The sequence below is a fragment of the Acipenser ruthenus genome, chromosome 21 (assembly GCF_902713425.1).
Source record: "Acipenser ruthenus chromosome 21, fAciRut3.2 maternal haplotype, whole genome shotgun sequence".
Classification (NCBI taxonomy): domain Eukaryota; kingdom Metazoa; phylum Chordata; class Actinopteri; order Acipenseriformes; family Acipenseridae; genus Acipenser; species Acipenser ruthenus.
In genome coordinates, this window is record NC_081209.1 from 27,222,258 (window position 1) to 27,242,750 (window position 20,493).

A 20,493-nucleotide genomic window follows, 5' to 3' on the forward strand; every position below is an offset into this window, starting at 1 on the left:
CCTATTAGTTCAGTTATTAGCCCCTAACCTCTAGTCCCTGTTCATTATTTGTTCAAAAGTGACCCCAGTCTTGACAGCTTCATGTGGGTCACACTGTCCTAAGAGAACACTGAACACTTTGAAAAACCAGCAACCTTGGGTCTTCCTAAAAGGCCTCACTATCCACAGTCAACACAACTCTGGATTGTATCATATAACTATTGGGAGATTTTTACCACCTTCATTTTCACCTGTTTTATACATAAGGCATAGAGTATTCACAAGAGAATGTGTGCAGTTCTTGAGACTGTTCTTACTGTGTATGCTTCCAAACCAAAATAATAATAATGAATTAGACAGGACCTTTTTCTGCAGATTTGTTTTGCAGCACATGTGCTACACACCTTGCTCCTTGCTTGCCAGATGAGGATCCTTATCTTGCCCAAACACTTTTGCAGCTGACCTCCTTTTGCATTTTTGTTCCTCGTATTCAGCTGAATCAATGTTTTTTTTTTTTTTTTTTTTTAATTACTGAACCTTTCATGTAGCTTTGGTAGCTCCACATCATCCCCAGTGCAGTCCATTCTATCTTTCTGTAGGTTCACAACCATTGCCTTGGTCTTAATGAAACGGCTCTGAAAATATACAACCTCATCTCCCTGTTTTATTCCACACCTGTGAACTGTTTCATGATTAACCTTCAGGCTGTTTCGTGTATGAATATCGTGAAGGTGTCCCTCCCTGTTTTAAACAGTTATCAATTGTTTAGCTGCCAGGATCTGAAAGATGTTTTTTTTAGTGTTGTATGCTATTATCTTAGTAGGTAATCATTTCAAAGTTGCAGTTTCCATATTTGATATGTTTTTGAAAGGTATGCATGTATCTTCTTCAGGTCACGCTCAACAAGAGAAGTCTGTTTTTATTTCAGTGTGTGTATTGTTTAAATCAAGCTTAACAGCCATTACACAAAGACTTCTGGTTGAAACACTACAGCTTCCTTATTTCTAAAATAATGATATAGTGGCACTGATCCTGCATACATTCAATTTCTTTATCAGACTCAAATACAGGACCCTTTGGAACAGTGAATTTGATCTGCATAAGATTCAGACCCAGAGGTTTTTAGTAGTCTTTGAATGTTTTACAGCACCATAAAAATGCTAGGGCACTTAGATAAAAGCATAACAAAACAGAACAGATCAACAAAGCAATAGTTTGTTTTCGGTACCCACATGGATCCCTCGTCATGGTTTGTTAGGGATCTCCTGTTTAAGAAGAGCATCACTGACCTGATCATCGTAGCGGAATGTAAGAAACTGCTCTCCTGTCGTGTCTTCAAGAAAGCTCCCCTGTGGAGAAAGTGCAAACTCGGGAAGGAAGTAGGCACTTTGGGACTGGCTTGCTCCTGTCTGCAAAAGAACAAACAACTTGGAATGAAAAGACTACAGACATTACAAATAGCATATTATTGTACCAGCACAATCTTCTGGTAATGCTTCGATGGGATGAGGTCAGTAAAGTGATAATGACAACTTACAAACTTTATAATAAACAAGGAGGCCTTGAAAGGGTCACTGCTGTTTATCACTTAATTGCCACGGCCTCCTGTAAACTCCTTTGTTTCCCCGACCTATTCTTACAGCAGTGTTCAAGAAACTGAGAGTTATACACAGTACATTACAGCAATGATTAAAAAACGGAGGCTCTTCTATTGCACAGTACACAGCGCTACAGCAGCCATTTAAGTTAGCGATTAAACAGACACCCCCCCCCCCCACCACCACCACCTATATTTCGCTGGGGCAGTAAAAAAAAAAATTCTGGCAACAAGTAAAGGAGCAAAACAACAAATGAACAAAAAGGAATTCCAGGAATATCAATTGGAATTTGTGTGGATTTGTGGGAATTACAATCTCGTCTATGGTTACCCTACAGTTCATCTGGTTTATTACTGATATCTTGCTATATAATGTTTCTCACCTCAATTCTGACATTAATAACATGTTTAAGGCTGTAATTTTATGCATGTATAATACCATGCAGGAGTGAATGTTTACTCCCAAAGAATGCGCACGGTCAAGGTCAGAGAAATAGACTAACTCCCACACTGGTTTAAAACAAAAGTTAAACTGTGATATCAAAGCCATAAATTATACATGTCATTGCCGTCTGAAGCAGGGGTGTTTGCAGATTCAGGTTTCTCTTTGGTACGCAGATGGCTTACAGTAGGTGTGGACCGCGAATGCACTTTAAGCTTGAACACATCCCTTTGCCCCTGCTTCTGTTTGCTCACTCGATTTCTGCTACCCTTTCTTTCACAAGGAGACACAAAGGATGAATTCATGCTATATACACCTGAATGCTACAGAAAGTTTCACTATACACCTTACTCAGACAGTTGGATGGGTTACAAAGTAAAATGCATATGTGGCACTTTGAAACGAGGATATAAAGAGCAAATTGCCGGTGTCACAGTTTGCTGAATAGCATCTGATAACAAACTCCTGTGCACAGGGTCATCAGAATCAGACAAGCAGTTCCTAAAATCTGCCTTTTTTTGTTAACCCAACCAACTCAAGCAAATGGAATTTATAGAGTGAGAATATTGTATGGATCTGTATGATACAAGCTGATATCTATCCTATGATTGGCTTCCTGACCTGGAGTGGGTGGGTAATCAGCTTGTCTCTTACACAATACCCTGAAATATAAATAGTAAGACAGTATAGCAAAAAATATATCTAGGTGTACATACTGTATGTGGCTACTGAACTGCTGTATAAACACTGACAGCACTGCTTGTGCTCTCTTGATTTATAGCAATTGACACTTTAAAAAACACTTGTCAGGTTTCACTCCAACTCTGCATATCTTTTTTTTTAAGTAGAGGCAAGCTGAAGCATGCAGCATACTGGAAGTGCACACTGCTGTTTAAGTATGGTCAATATAGACAGCAACGAATCCGAACTATCCCACTGAAGCTCACTGTGGAAAGTCTACATGCCGCACAGCCGCCTGTCTTTTCAGAATCAGGTTCAACGTCATGATTATACATTGGGGGTTATGCTGTGTGCTATTACTGTACTAGGCATGTTTTTACAGCATTACAACAACCAACCCAGGGTTCGCAAGTCGCTCCAATTTAAACATTTAAACATATTTGAAACCCTTAAATTGACTACCCAGAACAATGACAGCGGAATGGACATTCATCTTGGTTTCTGGCCTGCGATGAAGGGTTTCGCAGAAAACATCACGAGCCTGATGCTCTCAGGGTGATTAACACTGCCAATACTGCCTCAATTACCCTGCAGATTTCCTGATGTGTTCCTATGCACTTAGTAACTGCGGCTCGAGTTTAAAGAAGGAAACCCTCACAATGAGTGTATCTGTAACAAGCAAGGAAGACACGCCCATCCTTTTGTTCTCTCTAGTCCTATACACTGTGAGAGCTGTAACCCACATCTCCAGCAGAATGCAGATGAGTAACAGGTAGTGATTTTGAGCCATGAATCTTGCAGGGAAGTGTTTCGGGGGGGTGTTGAGCTGAGCGCATTGCTTCAGGCAAGCTAGAAATGCTTGGCTTGGAATCGAAAAGAAAAATTGAAGGAGCAAAATTCAAAATTCATTCAAACTGCGAGCAGGAAGAGTCAGTAAGTGTTATTATACCCTACACCCCACTTTCTGGGCATTTACTAACATTTTTAATTACATATTCCCGGGATCCTAAAGTTTAACTTTAGTTTATTAGTATAATATCTGGTTTCAAAATGGTCCTTTAGGTATAATGTCCTAGTCTTGTAAGCAGATCAAATTACTTCGCTCCCCACAGCACTTTAAAAGTCCAAAGGATATTTTGTCGTTTCTAGGGGAAGCATTGGACCACATGTTGGTATTTTAAGACTGCCTAATATGCAGCTAAATGTTGTTCACATCATTTGGTGCGGATGGTTAAGACCTATTCTTCTATTCAAGCTCCAAGTATGGGTGCCCATTATTGTTGAGCACATCAGCTTGGCATCATCCATTTCATCCAAAGAAAGGGCTGTGGGAGTGAGCTGCTATCTCTGTGCCCCCTAGCCACGTATGATTGATCTATCCTTCCGACAGACACTTCTCCCCAGATTGCTTTTTCCTAGCCTCCGATCTAGTCTAAACACACCCCATCTGCAGATCAAACCCCTGACCTCCCAATTCACAGAGGCTTCTAAAAACCACCATGCCATCTGCTTGGCCAGTGTCGGAGATGCTCTTCTGTATTTCTGTTCCGAAAAAAATAAATACTGTATTATATATCCCTTTGGTGATGACATAAGCACACAGAGGAAATATTTGATGCATGTTTCCACTGTTCTGACATCACTTTGAACACTCTGACCCAACTGCACACAGGATCTCCCCAGCAATCCATAGGGCAACCCAGAAACCTAAACCTGAAAAAATAAACATTTTTAAAATGAAATAAACTCCATATGTGCAGGATACAAAGAATAGGGGCTGGATCAAAGTGAAACACCTCAAAATATTCCATTCTTCAGGAAAGTCTACAACTTTGGGACAGGCTTTCCACACTCATTATAGATATTTATTTGTCAGTATTCCATTCTGAACAGATGTATATCCCCTATGTATATACACCTCTGAACAAATAAGATACAGTGTCTGAATTAAAATACTTTAGAGCTTTGATCTGGGTGCCATATGATCCCAGACCAAACTCTAAATGTAGACTAGCCTGCATCTTACTTTACACTGTCAAAAACACGCACTGGTAAGTGATACATCAACCCTGGTGAAATGGGTCGTTCTCTTTTTGAGTGCATATTGTCCAACATCTGGTCACACATTCTCAAGCTGTGAGGGAAACATCACAGCTGCCTTCAGGAACAGCACGCTTCGTGTTTGTGTTTACAAACCTTTAACAGGTTGATGATGTTTTCTATATGGCTCTCTGGAGTTGCAGCCAGCAGACTCTTAGCGCAGTACATAGATCATTAAATATGATCAGAGGAACGAATAGAGTGCTGCTGAGCACAACCAGGCAACATGAATTAGCAGGAATGTAGCGCAATTACAGAAGCAGCTTTAATGCCCTGACAGGGACTATGCAGTTGAATTACAGAGTTGTTTATGTTTTCTATAATCAGTTAAAGAGTGATTATAGACAAGGGGAAATGGATATTTTTATCAATTTCTCTTCATTCTCATTTGAAGTTGTATGCCTTTTTATGTTATACTTTCAGCATCTGTGCCTTTGAATTGAGAAGCCCAGTTGGCTTGATCTCTATCATATAGTTAACCAGGGTTATCCGTACACTCAGTTTACTGCAGAAGGACAAGCAAGTGTTAAGAGTAGAGATTCTCTCCATACCAGCACTATGATTCCAGTGGTTATAGAAAAGGTCTTGTAACCAGGAGGTCCCCGGTTCAAATCCCACCTCAGCCACTGACTCACTGTCTGACCCTGAGTCACTTAACCTACTTGTGCTCCATCTTTCGGGTGAGACGTAGTTGTAAGTGACTCTGCAGCTGATGCATAGTTCACACACCCTAGTCTCTGTAAGTCGCCTTGGATAAAGGTGTCTGCTAAATAAACTAATAATAATAATAATAATAAGCCAACACGATTCGCAGGGGCACATTCAAGAGATATGTTCACCTCCTTTTCCACACAGTTATCCAAGTGCCCTACAATAGCTCTTACATGATTCTAAATGAAGAACAGAATGGCTAAGCCGGTTAATATGCATGCAGTAATGTAAACCTACAAACTGACCAATGTAAAATGTATATTGCCTTGAACTAGTGTGTTTATTAGTTACAGGAGTGCTTACAGTGCTTTTAAATGCACCAGAGCAAATCCAGAAAAACCCACGTCCCAAATCCCAGAGATGCTTTTCAGGGACTGTCGAGGGCAGTCTAAACGTTTGCAGAGACCCAGAAGCAAATAAACACAACCTGTTTCCTGAAACAATTAGAGGCACTTTGCAAGAAGTTCTGTTTGACAAGAGGTAGAACTCTCCAAGGGGCCCAGCAGTGCAGGAGGTGCAAGTGGAGGTATACCAGGCGTGGAGCATGTTGAGACAAACAGTCAGCAGAGACAGACTCTCACAGTTATGAGAAGCTGCTGTTCTACAGTGTCTCATCCAGCCATCGTCTACATCGGCAGAAAGTGAGGTCTCGCCAAGAGTGTCTCCTACAGGTTGGGAAAGTTCCACTGTATCTATCAAGCAAACCGTGATGTCTTATATTAGTTCATTCATACAACACTGTATTGATGGTTATCAATAGATTAACATTTTTATAAACAAGAAGGAAAGTTAGGCTCCATCATTAAGGGACCTGACAAAATCTAGACACTCTTATTAGAGCAATGGGATTCTCTCTCCAAAGAGACAACAGCTATCAATGCTCAGACAGTGCTCACTGCATCAAGGGATATCATATTCAGCCTCCCCGAAATCTAACAGTCCAACTACAATAAAGCTTGAAATGCCCTTGTGGTGACAGCTGATCGTTCAGGCCAGCTGGTCTTTAAAAATAACAGGTTGGAGCAGGGGCATAACTTTACTAAAGCCTGTGGAAAAAACAGTGCAGGGCTGTGAGAATCAAATTCACTGCAGCGCGTTTGACAGCCCTTTTGTCCTCCATGATTTAAGACACCATTGTGCATGACCCAAAATAAAGAAGGAACAGGTTGGGTTGAGATGCACCCTTATTTCTGTTTTCCTTGGCTACCTTGAAGCACTTCTCATACCCTCAAGTCAAGCTGGGCTTTTGTGCAAAACTCTGTGTCAAGGGTAAGAAATGACTTCCACCACGCCTCTCTCAAGTCAACAGCGAGCGGCTGTTATTCGATTCATATGGTCAAGTAGAAACGTGACATGCCAAATGTCCATCTTAAAGATATTATATGTCTGGTAGGGTGTCCCCAAAGGCAATCTAATATAGGGTTCAGATAAGAGAGATGAGCCACTTAGTTGAAATATGACCATACTGACAGATATGTGCCTGTTGGCCTTTGGTCTTATGTTGAAATATATGTGTTAATCACACAGTGGACACAAGACCCATACTGTATACTGGGTTCAGGGGGCTTCTGGAGGTAAAACAGCTGTCTCAGGACTTATCTACACACTGGTTGACTGTGTACTCTACCCAGTATCAAAGCAATCTTCTAACAATCAGAAGAGACTAACAACTCGCTGAGTGAAAATCTAATAACACAAGTGCGCTCCTATAGTTTCTTTCTGTAGTAGAACACTTTCCTTGAACTGTATATTTTAATAATGTGGGATTGTTTTATATTTTATTTGAATTTGTTTCAAACTCAGCCAATACAAGCTACATCCCAGTCAGTGCTTTCTAAACACTGGGGTGACCGCCGGCAGGCCAGGGGGCGCTGCCAGCAGGTCCAATTTTGCACAAGTCCTGCAAGAGTTTTTTAAAGGGAGAAAAGAAATATCCTGCTTGAACGGTTTTGCTCCAAATGATCAGTTTGATTATTCTGATCCAGTTTCTCTACGTGTTAAAATGCAGGCTTCTGGTGCTAGCTCAAGAGAGAGCTTCCGTAAACAGACTGGAGAGAAATCAAATGGATAACAAAAGAGCCCCCATCCTGAGGGTCCTACCCAGGGCCCTTTGAAGGTAAAACACACTGCTGAGGACATTCAGCGATATTTAATACCTTCCAGGCAGGGGCCCTGTTCTTTGGGTATTGTGTATTCAAGTGCTATTGGACAGTGACCGTTTCTAACCCCACGAGCAGCAATGGAGGCAGTATTTTCCATAAATCTAGCCTGCTTCATTTCAGACCACGCTGTGCAGACTTTTTCCACTTTAAATGGCAAGACACAACATTACTCTCTCAACACCAGGGTTCTGCAGCATAACAGTTGTTTTAAAAATAAAGGAATTAATTGAGAAGAAAACACACCACTTGTATGGATAGTCATGAATTATGAGGCTCCCAACGCTTGGAATATTTTTTTTCCCCCATCACTCATCCTCTATTTAAACTTTGCAATCAGATGACTCTGCTACTCTACTGGGAGTCAATTCAAAGAAATGCATTGCTATAGCTTTGCGAGCGGCCCAGCAGAGGAACATATCGTTTTTTTGGAAACGATCATTGAATGCACAAGCAGTCTGAGAGGGATAAAACATTGGGGGAAAGAGAACAGCTGCCTAGATGGTCGAGGCAATTTTAGGCTTCCCTGTTAACATCACACAGCCCATAGAATAGACAGAATGGAAATAATGCACACACTGTAATCATCTATAAAAGAGTCTTGCACACAACAGTTATTCAGGACACTGTCTCGGAGCCAGGCTGGCATGGTGAAGGTGTTATTTTGGAGCCAGCAGGGTATACCGGCAGCAATGTACAGTAGGTGTCAATAGATGGTGAATAGTACCTATATTTCATCCCTTTAATTCCTGAAGCAAGAATGAATCAAGATTCTTCAAATTCCAGACTATACCCTTCTGACCAATCCCATGCTTCCGTTCTGCACAGACAAACAACAACCAAAAGAATGACACCTTTCAAAATTGACTCCGTGGCCTTCGCAATGCAGGTCAAAAGACTTACAACTGACATACTGTTTGACAAACCTAATTCATTTTAGAAGGTGGAATTTGAGCTTTCCTTGTTTTTATTCTTAATTGTGTGTGAAAACTAAAGCTGAAGAGTGATTGCTGTGCCCACTGTGTGTTCATACACAGACTCGACTCACAGCAAACATTCCCACTCTCCCTGCAGTCGCGTCAGCCGGAGCATGGAGCTCCTTTCCGATGCGCTCTTTTCTTTTTTTGTTTTCTTTTAAACAGCAGCTGTTCAAACATGCTAGGACTGTAGACTGCTACTGCTTTCTCTATTTAAATAACACTGGTGAGTTAGAACACATTCACTGGACAGCCATTTCCACACAGGTCTGTGCACACAGCATGCAAAACATACCAGGAATCTTTCCTTTAAACCCGTTCTATAGTAAACGTATTGTTTCATCCTATTCAGCTTGGATATGTTGGGATATAGATTGGTGTTGGCCGTCACTCACATTGGGCAGCAATTCAAGGCTACAGGGCTGCACCATATTATCACAGAATGGCCCTTGTAAGCTGACAGATGGTTATCTGATATAAACTGGACTACTTTAAGGTCATTTTGTGACACTGATTACCCCAATGACCCTGATGAGTACCGAGGCCACATATAGAAGCTACCTGTAGCTGCACTTGCACCATGACACTGCATTAGGATTACATTAGGTAGCCTCGTGGTTTTACTATGCTTCACTATGCTCCTCTGTTACCATGCTTGTCTATACTTTGTTTGAGATTCAGTGTGCTATTACCCTGGTACACTGAAGTAAACCTTTACAAGAGTGATGAGCCATTCATAGATTCTCTACTGGGGATTGGAGCAGCTGCTGACATGCAGGCACCCATCAACAGTTAGGAATTGTACATGCAGTCAGTGTTTCGGGTGGGTACCAGGTTGGTTTATTTAAAAATAATCATTCACAGACAAGGGCCCGAACCTGAAGAAGTGCAGCAGCAGTTCTGACCATCTCCAAGCCAGAGCGGTGTTTACCTGTTCACACACTGATAAAAGCTTTCTCATTGATCGGACAGACAGAACAGACATTCTCTGTGATTTGTTAGGCCTGCCAGCACTCATTCTTTGAATTGAAGTCCCTCGGAATTCCCCTCCCCTTTGAACAACTAAAAATGGAAGTGTCGATCATCGAAACTATGCTCCAAACTTACAAAAGCACTTAAAAAACACCCAACAATAAAGGCAATCAAGCACTAAATTAATCCAACATCTGCTTGTCATAATCCACGCACTAAGCCAACCGTAAAATTGCTGTTTCAACAGCTGAGCTGCCCCTTCTTTGCCTTGACTTTTTTTTACTTCACTGCAGTATGTTCTTTCCATCACATCTTCTTTTCCAACTGAAGTGTGTTATCTTGTGTTGGAGATCCAAAAATACTCTGTACAACTGAGAGATAACTAGGCCAAGTGTAAAAAGTTCACCACCCTCACAAACTGACCACTGGTATGAATACAGTTATTTGTAGTTCCTCTATTATCCAGACAGAATCAACAACAATTTCCATGAAAAGTATCAATAGATTCTTAAGGCAGTTCTCTTGCACGTTTCATTTCAAACAGTCCTTTTCAAGGCTCTCTGGGTGGCATCAAACTCAACCATGAATGGAATTTTTGCAAGTCTCATAATTCTAATGGTACTCCTTTAATAAAAGGCACATGTGTGCCATATGGGTTTGATTTCTAAACAATACATAGAAATTAAAAAAATAATAATAAAAAATAATAATACCAAAATCTAACAAAGAAAAGTTCTGGCTAAGAAATATCAACCACTGTCCAAATACGAAATGCTCTCAAATATTTTTCATGGTAATAGTGCTGTGTCAAAGTACAAGGCTCTATTAAAACCTGCTGACCTATACATGTAATTCATCGACTTTCTAGTGTGTCCATTATGTATCTTACACTATATATTTTATGCTTTCTGCTGCAGAGCCATATGACATAAGTTTAGCCTTTGGTGAGGCCAGGGTAAACTGAGTTTTGTGGTCTCAGCCTAGCCCCTCCATGAACACCTCAATAACATCACACAATGTTCCACAAAGTGGCGCTATTGAGAAGGTACTGAGTGGCTGCTGTTCAACTCAGCATTGAGGTCCACGCGCAGAACCGCTGACACCCTGTCTGTCTGTAGCCAGTGTCACTGGACCACATTATTAAAGCATTTAGTATTAAAGAAAATGTGTTCTTAGATAATAATAGCTGCTACTAAATCTAAAAACATCACTGTAAGCAAGTGTAAAATGGCAACATGAGAGAGAGAGAGAGAGAGAGAGAGAGAGAGAGAGAGAGAGAGAGAGACTATATAAACTGAACAGCTACCAGTTTTTAGAAAATCTGGGGTCATCAGTTAGAGTCCAGTACATTTGTCATAATGTAAATAGCTTTGCTGCTGCTGCAGTACCATTGAAAAATATTGCACTGGGGGAAGTTCGAATGACTCCCAATGCAATAAAAGTACAATCAAATACCTTGCCAAGAGAGAGCTCATCTGCCTTACAAATGCCTGACCTCCAGATGTAGCAAACAGGAGAATCTTTTCAGCTTTACAAGATTTAAGGGGGAACAAAAGTACTGGGAAAAGATCATCATTCGAGACCTTCTTAATAGAGGCTGCAAACCACAGCAGATAATCTTTGCTTAAGAAACTACAATGAGCACCAATGGGAACTGAAAAAACAACTGCTTTTAACAACAATAAGAAATACTCCAGGAAGCTTGCAAGTGACATACCGCTGTGGCAGAGTACTCGATTTGATAACCTTAGTCGATATAGACGCAGCATTTTCTAACATTACAAAGTCCATGGTCTTTACTCCTATTCATTTTAAAAACTATTTATCTATATAAGAGGATGGATGTCACCAGTGCTGCCACCAGAAATTTTCGGGCCCCCCTCACCATGAATTGTTCCTCTCAGCTGTAAAAAAAAAAAAAGCGCCTGGGCCCAGGCCAAAATTCCTGGTTGTCCCCCTGTCCCCCCCGTCCCCCTGCTGCCCCCCTAACCCCCCCCCCGTCACCCCCCCCCCCAACTGTGGGCAGCACTGGAAGTCACTAAGGCCTTCTTTTGGTCCACTGCTGACTAGAGTTTCCATGTCAATTGCCAGTTTAAAATATGCCTTAATTTTGTGCTTGTCTGCAGCTCTTATCTTTTGCAGTGTAACTTGGCTTGGCTTTAACATTAACCCAGTGTTAAGGCCAGGTTGCTGTGGGCAAAACAGATGCCTTATTGAACCTCTAAATCTTTAAAATATGAGAACCTATATAACCGTGTATTTCTTAAATGAAAACATGAAACCACTTATTTTACTGTGAGAAACGTTTGGAGCGATACATGCTAATCCAGACGATACCAGGGGAGGGGGGTTAAGTTTAACTTCTAATAGTTAGCAAAATGAATACCCCAAGGGCATCCTGCATTTCTCATGCATCTAGGTAATACCACAAGGGTGATATAAAGAATAGTTACCATAGGTTTGCACTACACGACTACAGGAGCAATTCAGAGTTTCATTGGTCCAGATAGACTACAGCACAATGACACTGAGTTAAAAATATAACTTTGATATGTACAACGATAAAGCGCAATAACATTCGTTCTTGTATTTCAGTCCGAAATGATTATCTCACAATAATAGTTTTTCCTTATGGCATGACGTTGTACCTTAATAAAACAGCTTGCTTGCTATTTTGTTAAGCCAACATACCAGTAATGCCAATACGATAAGATACCATCCAGAAAACAAAAGGAGCAATTAAAACGTGCCCCAGTGTTTACTGTCATGGGCTACACAAACAACAAATTGCTATTCTGTTTTTCAATCTCTGCTATTTTTGACTGCTGTAAAGCCTGTGTCTTGAACCAACAGGTGACACTGAACTAATCCTCACTGAACCCGTGAGATTGTCATGACAGCTAAGATTTACACTGCAGCGTCGCCCAGCTGATATAAAACGAGGTTCCTGACTTTTTAAACTCATTTCCAGATTGTTTCCATGCATGCAGCTTCTGGTATAAACAACAGCAACACTAATGGATGGAAAGGTCTTCAGCTGAAAGCTAGCTGGCTCTTATAACATTGCAATTCGACACTCCAAAGCAAACAGGGGAGACGTCCTTACATTCCTGGAGATGTTATTCAGCGTCAAACGTATTAATGCATACCATTTAACCACGTCCCTCAAAATGTGCAAACATTACCAGGAATTCAGTAGTCATATTTCAAAATAAATGTGCTGAATTAAATTAATAAAAAAAAAGGTTGTATGTTTATTTTACTTGGAATGCAATGTAGTAATGAAAGTGATTCCTGTGAAAAAGAATGACCCCCCCCCCCCCCCACACACACACACACACACACGCACGCACACATACACGCACGCACGCACACACACACACACACAGCACGCACGCACGCACGCACACACACACACGAAGTTGAAATGCAGTGAAAACAAGTATATAAGTGAAGGATGAAATAAAGTAGGGTACTAATATAATAATAGAAATAACTCAATAAGAGAACGGATTTAGACATGTTCTTAAATTACTGGCCGGCTGTTCAAAATGCAAAAATCTTTCATTGAGTGTCACACAGAGACAAACACAGAATGGTGTTCTATAGTGTTTGTTCAAGGGACTCCTTTTAATACCACCCCCCCCCCCCCCCCCCACACCCCCCCAACATAAAACTGGGAAATGGACAAACAAGAAAAAAAGCACGTACTGCTGTAAAACCACATGCTTTTATGTATATATTACACAGATGGAAATAAGGCTCCTACTGCATAGCAGTTTGATCCATTCCTGGTTTGACAATGAGTTTAATAAGACAAACCTGAGCTTAGTACCTATACACCGTGGCTAATCAAACTCACAGTAAAACCTGGAATGGGTGAAACTGCTTTGCAATGGGAGTCTTATTTTTTCCACCTCTGCATTATCCACCAGAATCACAAGGCCCTCACCATGGCTTACAAATAAATACATATGTTGTCTTACAAATATAAGACCCCCAGGGGTCCATGGACCACAGTTTGAGAAGCAGTGATGGAGCAACTAAACTAAATTTGACAAAAGGTAAATGAAAAGTGCGGTCTAGCCTTTGAATTGCAAAATTAAGCACAGAACCTGTGTTGTTTTTTAACCCCTCATATGGTTAAGATGCACTCTGTCCACACAGTACAGCAGTTGTGGCCAAGGTGCTGCCCGCTAAGTCTCTTGAACAAACCCAGCAGCCAAGTTTCAAGTGTTCTTCAATCGGATATCCCAGAATGAATACTGTTTAATGTTTAGTGGTTAAGAATATGGCATGTTTGAGTTTGCAATGAATGTACACAGCACAGCAGCTGTAGGCGTGCCAGAAGTTAATAATAAAAGGTTTACAACATTAGAAGGCAAGCATCCCAGATGTGAAGGTATATAAAGATGTTTTTGTTTTGTTTTGCATAATTACTGGAGGGGGGTTTCAAGCATAAAGATCTTAATCTGATCCTTTTTATAAACTCAAGATTCATCAGAACCTTTGGCAACACCCTCTTACTTTAACAAGTAATCCTGTTGTGATGACACGCTGGGTGCAGCAAGGGCAGTGTAAATGTGAAGGCTTTCTTGATCTCTGCCCGTTATGTGCAATATATGTGCAATCGTTGTTTCAATGGCTCTCCAGTTTCAACTTGCAAGCATTCCGTAGGAGAACCAGTCTGCTGCATATCAGTCTACTGCATATAATATTTGTAGAGAGAATCTAAAGGAAGCAATGAAATTACAATACAGTGCTGGTTTATAAACTGTTAACATCAATATACATCTCATTCCTGTACAGCCCTTATACAAGTTTACTGTGGTTTATAAAGGTAAACGCAGTGTAGTATACCACAGTAAATGCATGGTGATGAACCGAAAGAGACGGGGATAAATCCCAGATAATAATAACGGTAAAAACTGTGAACCAGGCTAATCTTTATTAGGAAGTAAAAGCATAGACTGTAAAAACATAACAGCTACCCTGCCATGCAGGGTTGGAACTACTGTTATATCCATATAGGGTCCCTTATACTGAACCAAGATTCTGTCACTTCAAAGAACTGCAAGTGCTGTGAATCTGGGGAACTTACTTTTAAGCCCTAAAGTTTGAGGTCTGGGGGGCCATTAATAATGCTAACCCTACTTTCATGTACGAGTAGCACAGTATACTATAAATTAAGTGCTAAAAACCTATGAATACCTTTCACAGTATGTATATTAAACAAACCAAAGAAAAACACATTTAGGAAGCTGGAGTTAGAGGTCTTTTGAAAGACTCTACTGCGTGCAATTATAAAAATGCCTGCAGCAAAATCCTGCCAGCTTTTCAAATCGTTTAACTAAACATCTGTGCGTTTTAAGTACATTATTTAAAATAACATCTCGTATTGGGCAGTGGTGCTTCTTCCTCTCACACTGCACATCTATTTATAAAAGTGACAACTAACGACAGTGTTTACTTTGTGCATTGTTCTTCTGCCTTACAAAAAATCAATTAAAGCATACTCCAGTTCATTCTGTGGGTTCTGGGATTTCTCTGGGAATAATCCACGTTTCTTCCAACAAGCCTCATATTACAGTATACAATCCCTGGCTTACCAATTCAAATTCTGGGCTCTCAAACAATAGATATGTATCTTGAGGTGGTCTTTGGATGTCTTGCTTTTAACTCATCATCAAGTGTAAACCCCAATATGTTTGCATACAGCTGTATGGGTTGTTTCACTTCTACACAGCTACACCTGTCCGGGTGTTTGCAGGATCCTCCAGGTCTTGACGTCGGTGCCTTCCAGGTTTATAAAAAATCCTGGCACAATATCTCTCTATTAGACACAATTTATCAGTTGTCATGGTAATATTACTCACTTTTAACTTACTGGATGAATACAGTGTTAAACTGTAACCATCTCCCTTTAGTTTCTTTGATTCTGTTCAGATGGCTTACACATTTCAGATTCACCAGCCTCAACAAATTACCTTATCAAGGCTGAAGTATGAAACTAACATGAAGTATTGGACTCCATATTTTCCATTTCTGAGGTTGCTGATCAACCAAACCTAAATAACATTTTCCAAACGGTTACCATGATTGTTTCATCATGTTGTGAACAAAGCTACCCAGAGAGAGAGAGAGAGAGAGAGAGAGAGAGAGAGAGAGAGAAGGAGACAGCAAGAAAAAAACAAAACCTTTACTAATGGAAATTATGGATGTGAAACCTCTACCAGTAAATCTGACCAAACACTGCCAAAAGAGGCAATAAAAACATGCTTATTTTATCACTACTATTAAATAAATACTTTCCCCATTTATAATATGTATTTGATTTTATGGAGGTCTGGTGTAACTTAAACAAAACTCAGGAGTTGACCTAGTGAGTGAGGCATGCAAACAATGTAGCACGAGAAGTTATTTCACAAATGTTTCCCCTACCTGAATGCCAGCACAGATCAGAAAGACAGCTATGCTTATCTCCCACGTGGGCAACTCTGGTTTCTCCTTGGCCATGCCGCCCAGGTTTCACTGCTTAACCGTGTTATTTAGTTTCAGCCTGTGTAAAAGAGAGATTGTTTCAGAGCAAACAAACTGAAGTGCATGCCGCCAGAATCTCCTTGACTTAAGAAAACTGTATGAAGACATGAGACTGTTTTTGGAAGCAGTGCAAATCAAACATGAAAAGGTTTTCGCTGGCCAGAAATTGAGACTTGCAAGGCATGCCACAAGCAGGCTGAAGGAGATCAGGTAGTTTCAATATGAAAAATCTTTTTTTTTTTGTAACTTGTAAAAGCTGAACTTAGTGAGACCTTAACCCCCCTTATTCTAGTAGAAATCTGATTCAGCTCAAATGTGTTTTTTCAATGCGTTGGTAGGCTTGTAATCTGTGTTACATAATTAAAAAGGAGAGGCATGCTGTGACGGGTGTACAGACCCCACAGTGGTAAAACAGGACTGTTTAAAAGTTCATGACCTGTGTAAAAGGTGCATGGATGTACAAAGCCTCCTAGAAATGGGTTCCCACTTCCAAACTGTTGTAAATCTTTCTTTTTATAGTATTTCATTTTTAATGGCAGAAATAGTCTTAAAATGGGTTTTACTCTCCTTCTCTCCCTCCTGTAGCAGCAGGTCCTAATTGACAAATCACTGTGATTCACGCTCATGAAAGCCAGTTGCACAAGGCTGTTGGAAAGCCTGTGCTGAAACAATGGGCTTCATGTACAGAGGGACATCATTTAGTTTCAAATGAAGTGCTTGAATTACCAATCAGCCCTTAAGTGGTTCCCTGGTTAGTTATTAAACAGCCACAGTATAAAGCTAGCAATAGGAGAGACAGAGGAAGTGCTGTTCTAAGATGGAAAGACTTGGTGACAAAGACTCTGACCACGTGTTATAAACCCTGGGCTGGTTATTATCATTTCAGTGTATACTCTGGTCTGAGTAAGACGTTTTTGTTTGCCTTGATTTGTGATTTTAAATATAAGAGTGAAAAACCGCGCCTGGACCTGACATATGTAGTGTCCCTGTGCTAGTACTTGACCTTCCACACATGCATTTTAACATATTTCAGTACATTTATAAAAACATATATTTTTTTTTATCATAGCACCTACTAAATTCTTGATGAATAGACAGTTTAAGCACGTGGTATTCAGCCCTGGGCCCTGAGGTCTGGGTTCCAAACAAATACAAAGACATTGGCTCCGATCAGGCAAAACCAGAGCGTTCTGGCTCATATTTCCCAGGCATCATGAAATGATTAATACAGCGCCTGTTTGGCAATAATGTCAGTTAAATGAATCGGTAAAGTACATCACAATGTAATCAATGCTGCGTTATTTTAACTGAATCAGTGTCTGCATGCACATTAAACGATCCCCTCCTTCTCCAACACGATTTAACAATGCTTGGCCATACTTTTTTTTTAATACTAAAAGAAACTGAATGTATTCAATGACAAACGTTTCTAAATGTAGCTCTATTAGGTGTTTAATTTTTTTTTTTTTTTTTTTTTTACAACACTTTACAATAATGTTACTATATGGCATTGAACGGTAAGCTTAACAGAAGGGCATTACCTTTTTTTTAATAAAAAAAACTAGACGTTTGTTGAAAGTGACCAGGCTGATTATTTGTTCGTGTGAGGTCAGCACATTGGATTGAACCCCATATAAAACGAGAGAGTACCCCCATTAATCAGATGAGTGCTCCCTCTTTACCAATAAGTGCTCCACACTACACGCGGTTCAGTTTAGTTTTATAAGACCACACGTTTTGTCATTCCCTAAACAGCAAATAAAAAAGTGTGTTGTTTATTTGACTTTGTACAGTTACTTTGTATTAAAGTTTGTAACACTGTTTTGGCAATGTAAAGTGTATTTGTTCTGAATGCATCTATTACATTTCTGTTTTGTTAACAGTTGTATGAATTAATTAAACATAAGTTTAATTTAGTTACTATTGCCATCCTCACTAAAATATTTGCAACGTAGTTACACGCCTTGTATTTTGTGAGACATCATGAGGAATCGGTGTCCTGTTTATACAGTAGCCTACGCCAATTGTTTCAACAGAAACCAATGCAAATGGGTGAATGTGCACAATATTGTATCTGTCACACTAACTACCATGGTTTTGTTTAATGCATTTATGTTATAATAACAATTCATCATGCATCGGATTGCTTTCACTTTTTTATTTAAATACAGAAAACCGCAAATACTTCACCCACTTTCATTACGTGATTAATTTTTGAGTTTACATTGTAAAACGTGTTTTTAAACATGACATTTATAACTGTCCGATTGATTTATGAGTAGAAACAGATACAGAACAACGGCGATTCATTCATCATCCGTGCATCCCACATTTAGGTCGCGTAGTAGTTTTTGACATTGTGAAACGATGAGAATTATTTTCTACAAATAATTCCAATAAGAACATACTAAGCAGCATGCATGTTAAAAAAATCAGATAGTCACATATTTGAAAAAAAAAGGTTTTGGAGAGAGTGTTGTAAATGGGAGCCTGTTCCTCCTCTGATTATCCGCAGCCAGTGAAGTATGATCTGCAGCTAGAATGCACGAACCCCATAATAACAGTGGCTTTTCATTGAATTGACTGTATTTATACATATATGCTGTCATCTAAAGGCGGCTACACTTGTCTCCTTCCACCTGTTAAAGTTTCGTTTTAAAATGACAGCTGGTATCAGTGACAGTAATTAGTTACACTGCTAGCTCAACCCTGCATTTGATTCAGCTAATATTATTATTTCTCAAGTTTTTGTGTCGGAGTGGCTACAAAACCGCCCACATACATTATAACTAGGTGCTCGATAAAATGCAAAGTTACACAAACCACATCCTGCTGTGTATCTATAATAAATACACTAAAATATATGGCTTACCTGTATTCTGACAAAAAATGCACGACTGCGGCTTTCAATGTAATCCTTTAGAAATAAGTACAATTTCATCAGTTTCCCAAGAACAGAAATAAGATACGATCTCTCTAAATCTCCGTTGATGATTTACGTCTGTACGCAAATGTGAATTTAAGATAGTGTTATCTTGTTTTAATGTTGAATTGATCAGAAAAGGTGCAATACGGTATTTGGTTGTCAGTCATCCATGGCATAAGCGTGTCTACTATTGTCTCCCCCACAAGCGCGCTGCTCCTCCGCTAGAAGCAGGAACTGATAAGTGATACAGTCAGAGCAGTTGCATTTTGACTAGCTCTGCAAGGCGTCCTCTAGGAGCGGTGAAGTTTGGACAAGTTTAAGCGCTTCTAAGCTGGGACTGGTTCGCCTGCTAATGGATGAAGTGTGACATCTGATCATAAAATCAAAAAAGCGAAGGCGTGCTTCTGTGTTCTGTCTATCACCAAAAGAAAGAGGGTCTGTTATACCAACACCTTCAACAGCTTTCTGTGCTTTGTTTAATCATTTTTACGATATTATTTACGTATGTGCAGGTATGTATCTATGAATGCGTGTATGTATGTGTCTGTTAATAACAACTCACACGAACTAAATGTGCACTTGATTTAGCCAATGGCTAGTTTACATCAGAAGTCCACACCCCAACAGGCGTGACTGGTACCTATAAGTCCGTGTCTGTTTTTTTTTTTTTTTTCAAAAGCCAAACTTGCACTTGGTTATATCACAAGTAAAATTGACTTGGTGGCAGTATTTCACTGAGCTGCTAGTAAAAGCAAAGGCATTTAAAATGTCATGAGGTAACAGCCATCTTCTTGGTTTTGAAATGCACTGCCCATACTGAATATGCGAGCTGGGTCATACACAGTGCCATCGCTGGCGAATGCTGTCACTTTATTTAGGGTGGTATTGGAGCTTAACGCATTTGAGTTTTTCAGCAATCCCTATTTAGTCATGTCAATTAGAAAATGCTTACATCGAAACAAAAAATCGGGTCCCATTGTAGATACACGTGTTCCTCTCATTCTCCAAAGATGAATTACTAATCCCGGACTCTCAGTTTTCAGGGCGTATGTGGTTAGGAGGGTCACGGTCTTCAGAAGAAAAAGGCTTACTGAAATCCTATTGTTTCCATGGCTGACGTTTAGCCAAGTTTTTAATAATTTCATATATATGGTAATGTGCCAGGTGCAGTTGACCAACCTTGAACTTCAAAAGTATAAAAAACAACATTAATAAATCCAGGGTTATTATCTGATTTCCATTACCAAAGAGGTAAGTGTGGGTGATCTTGAATCTTGTTTATGTTTATATATATATATATATATATATATATATATATATATATATATATATATATATATATATATATATATATATATGGCTTAAACTGCTGCTACAGTATCATGAATTACAGTAGTGATAGTCCAGAG

At 39.8% G+C, this 20,493-nt stretch overlaps 1 protein-coding gene across 1 annotated transcript in view; it reads right to left on the bottom strand.

Moving 5' to 3' along the window:
- The window catches only part of LOC117428383 (ADAMTS-like protein 3), a 127,859-nt gene extending 108,280 nt beyond the window's left edge, over positions 1-19,579 (bottom strand). Inside the window, exons 1-3 of the mRNA XM_058995345.1 lie at positions 19,031-19,579; positions 16,060-16,177; positions 1,269-1,388 (exon numbers count right to left, since the gene is read on the bottom strand). Coding sequence (XP_058851328.1) covers positions 1,269-1,388; positions 16,060-16,134 — 195 coding nt within the window. The 5' untranslated portion in view covers positions 16,135-16,177; positions 19,031-19,579. The remainder of the gene's footprint in view (positions 1-1,268; positions 1,389-16,059; positions 16,178-19,030) is intronic.
- Between the last annotated feature and the right edge of the window lie 914 nt (positions 19,580-20,493).